General features: G+C 35.4%; 1 protein-coding gene across 1 annotated transcript; it reads right to left on the minus strand.

Annotated features, from left to right (window-relative positions):
- Nucleotides 1–3,416: 3,416 nt before the first annotated feature.
- Nucleotides 3,417–6,210, minus strand: LOC120140175 (calnexin homolog). Its single transcript, XM_039155193.1, has 6 exons — nucleotides 6,042–6,210; nucleotides 5,887–5,956; nucleotides 4,158–5,284; nucleotides 3,994–4,065; nucleotides 3,799–3,912; nucleotides 3,417–3,704 (listed from the first exon to the last, which is right to left on the minus strand). The coding sequence occupies exons 1-6, from the start codon at nucleotides 6,117–6,119 to the stop codon at nucleotides 3,576–3,578; spliced, it is 1,590 nt and encodes a 529-aa protein (XP_039011124.1). The 5' UTR covers nucleotides 6,120–6,210; the 3' UTR covers nucleotides 3,417–3,575.
- Nucleotides 6,211–7,626: the final 1,416 nt, after the last annotated feature.

A 7,626-nucleotide genomic window follows, 5' to 3' on the forward strand; every position in this document is an offset into this window, starting at 1 on the left:
TCGTCTCGGCACGGCTCGGCTCGTGGTCGTGGTAATACGTGTCTTCGACACGTACGCATAAATATTATCTTTTTAGAAAAAATTCTTGAGGAATTTCTCTTTGAAAGAAACAAGGAAAATGTGAAAGATTTCAACTGATATTTATAGGCTGCTGAGGACTGTTTAAATTTCAAATTCTGGAAATTCATATTCGTTGAGGGGGTATCGATTCCCCTTGAATGGGTACCGATTCCCCTAGCCCAGAAATCCTATTTGAGCTCGAAAATCATCTCATTTCAGCTCAAACATTCATATTTCACTCCCTTTAATACTCTTAACTTTCATACACTTACTTAAACTAATTATTATCCATTCAATACCTCTAAAACTAAAAAAACTAATCATCCATATAGAATTTAAGAATCTTACTCAAATTTCAACTTGTTCTAATTTTAATTCTATCACCTCATACTTCTTAATTAGCTTGATGACAAGTCAAATCCAGCTTCTAATTCTTATTATGACCTTTAATCTAAGATTTCATTCAATGGCTCCCAACCTTTAATCTCCCTTAACTTACAATTCTTTGAGTTCTAGGATCCTTGTTTCTCTCCATCATATTTCCTAAATCTTCATTAACCAAACCCATGCTTAACTCATAAGAATTAATCCAAAAGAAGACAACTCACCTTTGCTTGCAAGCTTCACGGTTGAAGAAGAAGAAGAAAAATGTCTGGAACCTTGTTTATCTCAAATGCTTCCCACGTGATTTATAAAATCACCTTAAGGAATATTTAATTATTTCACTTACTAAATTACTCTTTTGCCCTCTTAATTTTCCTTCTTTATAATTCAATCTTACACCAAATAACTCAAATAGGTCATTGAACTCTTCCATCATTTTACTTAAATCACCAAATGTTGAAACTTTGCAAATTAATCACTAACCCGGCATGGAGGATGTTACAGGAGTGCTCTCTTTAGAGTATGTGAAGTCGAAAAGGAACCTAGCAGATCCACTTACCAAAGGGTTAAGTCGGAAACTAGTCGTAGATTCGTCGAGGGGGATGGGTCTAAAGCCCATTGATTGAGGAATTCATGGTGGATACCCAACTTAGTTATCTAAGTTCCATGTGGTCAAACGAAACCATGGAAAGACTCATAGTGCACATTCCTACTGCCTATCCCTATGATGAATAATGTGCATGCCCAGGATGAGCTTAATTGTTCTTAATAAATTCATAGCCCAGGCTTTGGGTGGTCTTAGTGAGAAAGACTTGATGAATTTACCGATTTTGGCTGAATATCTATTCTTAATAAGTTCATAACCCAGAGTGAGTGGGTAGGAAATGATGAACTTACCTACAGAAATGTTGAGTTTGTTAAACTCTTAATAAATTCAAATCCAAGTATTTGGATGGTTTTAGTGAGAAGGACTTACTGAATTTACCGATAAATGAGGTTGAATATTTATTCTTAATGACTTCTTAGCCCAGAGTTTGGGTGGTTCATTAATAATGAACTTGAAGAAAGTCACCATACCCTTTGTGAGGTTGAGCTATTATAAAAGCTCTTAATTATTTCATATCCCTTTTTAAAGGGTGGTTTGTTGAGATAAACTTGATGAAATAACCTATGTAAGTGAGAAGGGTTAGCCGCCTTCTATGAAAAATGTTGGGCCATTTTTCTAGCACACTTACTATAATCCTGAGGTAAGATGGCCAAATATATACTTTGTATATATATATATATCTTACACATCGAGGACTTAGGTGGATGAAGGGGTTAGTTGTGTGTTATGAGTTTACCCTGATCTTAGAAAGTTCCAGACTAGTTTCACTTATCTAAGAGAAGGATTGCTCATCATCACTATGTACTAGTTCCAGATACGTTCACTAGTGCTTAAGCAACTAATCTCGCTATTGCTCTTCTGGAAAGTTTGTTTTCGAGTTTCAGAAGATTTCTTTCGCATTAGTGGGGGAATGTTGGTAATGCTCAATCCCACATAGTATTGGAAATACTATTGGAAATGGTATTTAAGGCTTGGCTTTCCCATTTCCTTGTTGAGTGATAGAGAACAAGGGGGACTCTCGCACACCGCCGTCGCCGTCGTCCGTCTCGTCTTTGCACGGCTCGGCTCGTGGTCGTGGTAATACGTGTCTTCGACACGTACGCGTAAATATTATCTTTTTAGAGAAAATTCTTGAGGAATTTCTCTTTGAAAGAAACAAGTGGAAAATGTGAAAGATTTCAACTGATATTTATAGGCTGTTGAGGACTATTTAAATTTCAAATAATAACAACTGATTTATGAGTTATCAGAAATTAAACAGTTTTTTTCTAAATTAAATCAAAAACGTTAAGATGTATATGGACTGATTTCCAGCTTTGTACAGAGGAGACAAGCTGTTAATATCAGGAGTTACAGGAGTTATTTGATTTAATTACAGGGGTTACATGATATAATTTCAAGAGTTATAACAGCTGAATAATGATGCAATGAACCTGGACTATTTTTAAGTCAGGTTCATCTAAACGTTTCAGCTGTTACAAAAGAAGAGATTTAATCCTGAAATTTTTTGGACGATATTAACCCTATTTCTAGCCTATAAATAGAGAGCTATATCCAGCTTCTCAACTCACTCTCAAACATTCACAATTCACTTACAAAAGTGTTTTCTACAGTTCTCTCTATGAGTTCTCTCTGAGTGCTTTCCAATCAGAAGAGCAATAACACCAGCAGTCCACTCCGATTTCGGGTGTACGAAATTTGGTACGACCGTGTTAACCTCGGGGGACGGTATAGAGTAGGATTTTCATCTTTGATTTTCGGTCAGGTCAGTATATAGTGGTATTTTCATCTTTGATTTTGGATCGGATTCAAGATGGGAGAAACACCTTAAAAATCGAAGCGGTTGGAGTCAGGTAGAGACTGAATTTTTGGGTCGAAGTCGGATTGATAAAAAAATCCGACCTAACCCGTACCCATCCCTATTTGAAAAAATAAATTTATATTTTTGATACACTATAAGATTATTATTTTGATAGTTTATGTAGATTGTCCTAAGAAAAAGCTATTATTAGGTTTCTTATCTATTTTTCTCTAAAGATTTTAATCTTAGTAATAAGGAAAGTAATCATTCATGCTTTTTTTGATGATTGTGGATTAATTAAATGATATTGATCTTGAATGATCTAAGTCTTGAATTAGAATCTATCTTCATATTAAATTCCTTTCTATTTTAATTTTTTTTTATTTCCTTCAAGTTCTACCCAAGCACAAAACCTTATTTATTTATTCATCTATTTAGATCCTGTTTATCACCACTACAAATTGTTTATGAATAAAGGCGATGCTCGTTCGGGGCTATAACGAAATTCTACAAGTTCTAGCATTCATTCACCCACATAGGATTTGAGGTTTGAATCCAAGTTAAGACACAACATGAAAACCTTATTGATTACACTCTTCAATTCATACAATATTCTAACAATATTCAAACGTAAAACTAAAAACTCAATGTTTCAGGTATTAAAAACCACCACCACTCAAGCCCCAAAATTTGTCCAATCACCCTCTTTCTGTGACCCTTCTCTCAGGTTTCACGTCTCCTTCGACGAGGAGCAGTGGCGGTTTCATCTTCCTCTTCCTCTTCAGCCTTTTCTCCGCTGGTTGTTTGATTGATTGATGCCTCGGCAACATCTGGTTTCCTCTCGACTCCACGCTGCAAAGCGATTAATCGATGAAGTAAGACAAAGAGCTATGGAATAATGAAATGCCATCGTGAAAACCGACAAGGTTTGCTTCAAAAATCTTACTTGCTTCTTGCCACCAAAAATGAGCTTGAAGAAAACTGTGAGGATGATCACCGCAATAGAGGCTATGACACCAATGGTGATATTTGGTTGCTTCTCAGACTTCTCAATGAGATCCTAAAAGAGAGCACAATTTCAGATGAAGCTCGGTCACGAATATTAATTTGCATGTGCGAGAGCATATCGAAGACAACTTACAAGGATTTGAAGCTTGTATTCACTTAGGAAAGGAATATCGGCAACCTTGTATAGGACATTGAATACCTTCTTCTGCAGAAAAGAAAGGACCAACTTTAAGTTAAAATGGATAAAATTTTAAATACGACCAACAATAACAAAAGAAAACCTTGTCTATGCATTACCTGGAATCCTGAAAGCTCATCTGAATCAGTGGTTTCCTCCTCGGCCTTTTGTTTTTCCTTCTCAACCTCAAACTTGGGTTTCCATGCGGTCTCCCTATATGACTCGGCAACCTTTTCATTTTTGGTTATCAGAATATTGTCAAACAATATGCCATCTTGCATTGTCCAGATCTCAATACCAACAGCAGCGATAGGCTCAAAGTCAGGCTTGTCAAGCTCAAAGTAGTCGGGGTTTGGAATCTCCTGAGGCTTCCAAATACCCTTGTAATTGGGGTTATCAATGAGAGGAGCAGACCATTTTCCCTTGTAAGCTGGGTTCGGCTTCATCGGCCTCTTCCATTCACCACAGCCGGGGGCTGCCTCACACTTTGGGTTATCAATTTTGGGGGCTTCCCACTCACCATCTTCTGCATCATCCCAATCTTCCGGCTTGGTTGCCTCAGGATCATCTACCTCCTCAGGCTCATCATCTAACCATCCTTCCGGTTTCACGGCATCCTCATCTTCAATTTCCATTGGTGCATCCTCGTCCCAATCATCTGGCTTTACAGCATTTGGATCAGGAATTTTGGCTCTTTCATCCCAGTCCTCGGGTTTCTTATCATCTGGATCAGGAATCACCTTGGCAGGGATAAGTGGGGGATCAAAATCATCAGCCGAAAGGAGGTTTGCCTTCTTTTTCTCCTCACCGTCAATCAGAATTTTAACCTCATTGTCAGGCTTCAAGATGGCAGTGTAAACATGGGTAAGCTTGTCAGATGGGACAGAGGGTGGGTATTTAAGATGATGTTCAATGTATTCCCCACTTTTTGGATTCTTATGCTTCAAAATGAAGTGCGCCTTGTTTGTGCCACCACATTTGTCAGGTCCAAACATGATAGAGTAAGGGGATTCATTGTCAAATTCCTTAGGCTTCCATCCAGCCTCCTGAGGACGAAGGTATTTCAAATATGCACCACCGCATTCGAGTCCGTTCTGAAGTCGCGTCTCAAACTGAAGCACAGTGCTTCCATCCTTGAGACTCACAGGCTTGTCAAGCTCCTTCACTATCGCATACTTCCGGGCCTTCTCACTCACAAGAAGCCCATAGTCATCATGCCCTTCGCTCTTTGAATGCTTCCATACACCTGAAAAAAAAATCCCATTAATCTATACACCCTTCAACTCCCTAAAACCTCAAATTGCAAAACGTACAAATATAATAGATAATAAAGTACCAAAATTTAAGCTTACACTGGATCCAAGTTCACAATGAGGTTACATTAATCGGAAAACAAGAACACAAAGTCCATAAAACTCTAAAACCAATATTAGATGCCAATGCCAAAGAAAACTAAGATCATTAAATTTATTCGAATCAGAACGTAAGCAACGCAATGAGCTTTAAAGCTAAAAAGGCCATTATCTAACAATACAATAAGCTGAGGATCAAAGAAATGGCGGATTCTATTAAGAATAAACATCATTCAATATCTTATCACAATTCAAACTTTCCCAAAGATCAAGCTTTTATCCATATTCGCTTCTTCAATTTCTTATATATTTTAAAATCTTTTCACTACTTCTATTTGAAATCGAAATGTCAAATCAGCTCAAATAAGCTCCACAATCAATCCAACACTTTGAAAAATCTCAGAACAGCACGGAGAAAGCAGAGCTATAAAAGTTGTACTCGACAAAAGAGATCTAAAAACAGAAAATAAAATTATTTAAAAAAAACAAAACTTACCAGTGTAATCATCTTTATTAGAGACAATCCATCGTCCGTCAAACGGCTCGTCGAATGATTCATAAAAGACCTACATCAAAGCAAATCACTTCAAATTCCACAGATCCGAATATTCTTAACAAAATCGAGGGTTTTAAAGATATAACTAAAATTACCGTATCATCATCAGCGGCAAAGCAGAGGAGCTGTAATGAGGCGAAGACCAGGAGAAGGAGAAGAGCGAAACGCCCCATCAACTTCAATCCAAAAGCCCTAACTCTAATGATTGAAGATTTTTTCCTTTTTTGAATCTGAATCTAAATCTAAATAGAAACCCCGAGTGTGCTTGTTTTAGTTTTATAGATCTTCGTGACTCTGGCGTCGACTTGTTTTGCCCAATGAAATTACGCGCCACGTAAAGCTAGCCAATGGTTTGCTGCCACGTCAACAGATAACCCAGGCGCTTATGTGCAGTAGAATATTAGTATATGAATTTTTTAACGTAAATTATATAAATGGTCCAATTATACGGTATTATTTTATTAAACTTATCGATTATAGTAAATTATATTGTTAAGTTTCTTAATTATTAAAAATTATAAAATGATCATCGATTATTCATGCGTTCCAGACTTATCTTTTTCTGTTAAAAGATTGATGACAGTCTAAGTTAGATATTAACATGCTAACTATGATATGATAAAATCTTAAACAACTATCAAATCTTAGTAAACATTTTAATGTCTAACTAATATAATCTTTAATTTTTAACAGAAAAATAAGAGTATGAAATATATGAATAATTAAATGATCATTTTATAACTTTTTAATAATCAATACTCAGTAAAATAATGTCTTATAGTCGAGAACTAATGTCCTATAAGGAAACCATGTGAGTACTTTACCCATGATTTTCTAGGTAAAATATAAAAATGGTCACTGAATTATGAATAAATTTCTCTTATACCTATTAAAGCTTAAAAAATAACGATATAGTCATTAAAGTTATTGAAAAATAACAAACAATCATTGTGCCATTAAACTCAATCAGGTGACTAACGGAAGTCTAACGTAGCTGATGATGTGATAATTTTTTTAAAATTATTTTACACCAGTATAGTTTTTATATGCAAAGGATAAGAATCGAACTTAAAACCTCTTTAAAAAATTCTCTTAGATATCCCTAATGCCCAAACATTTTATTTACATATAGTTACTGAAGTTAGTTTTATAGGTACTAAGCTCACATTTACAATACAATTATGTAAAGAACTCTGAAACATGTATAAATATTCATAATTTATCCGAGAAAACAGTTTTGCCATTTTTACTAAAAAAGTTATCTCATTGAAAAATAATATATATATGATTATTAAATATTAAATAAAAATAACATATATATAATTTTTCAAATAACATAAGTGAGTTTAATTTTTTTAGAATAATCATTTATAAATGATAGTTTAAACAAATTTTAAATTTCAAGTAGAATTAAATTTCAATAACTATTGTCGGAACCGTCTTTCGGTTAGGCCCGAAGTTGGGCTTCGACTTGGATTAAATGAATTGGACTCGCCACCGATAATTTATTTTAAACAAAATGGGTTGACCGGATACCTTATTTCTTATTTGATCTGCGTCTTTCTAAAGATGTGTCGGATTCGGGAGTCGGTTACAATCAAGGAAGAGTTAGCACCCTTGAAGTATCCTTTCGGTACTACGTAATTTCCAGTTGTCTTAATTAAGGAAGTTGTAAATTGA

This window comes from Hibiscus syriacus, unplaced genomic scaffold (genome assembly GCF_006381635.1).
Source record: "Hibiscus syriacus cultivar Baekdansim isolate YM2019G1 unplaced genomic scaffold, ASM638163v2 tig00110782_pilon, whole genome shotgun sequence".
Taxonomy (NCBI): Eukaryota; Viridiplantae; Streptophyta; class Magnoliopsida; order Malvales; family Malvaceae; genus Hibiscus; species Hibiscus syriacus.

Bases quoted from the DNA above. Each gene is read 5' to 3' on its own strand.
- LOC120140175 (XM_039155193.1), bottom strand. From the start codon at position 6,119: ATGGGGCGTTTCGCTCTTCTCCTTCTCCTGGTCTTCGCCTCATTACAG. The intron at 4,066-4,157 runs GTAATGCATAGA...TCTTTTCTGCAG, and splicing joins ATGAGCTTTCAGGATTCCAG to AAGAAGGTATTCAATGTCCT. The intron at 3,705-3,798 runs GTAAGATTTTTG...ATCGCTTTGCAG, and splicing joins TTTTTGGTGGCAAGAAGCAA to CGTGGAGTCGAGAGGAAACC.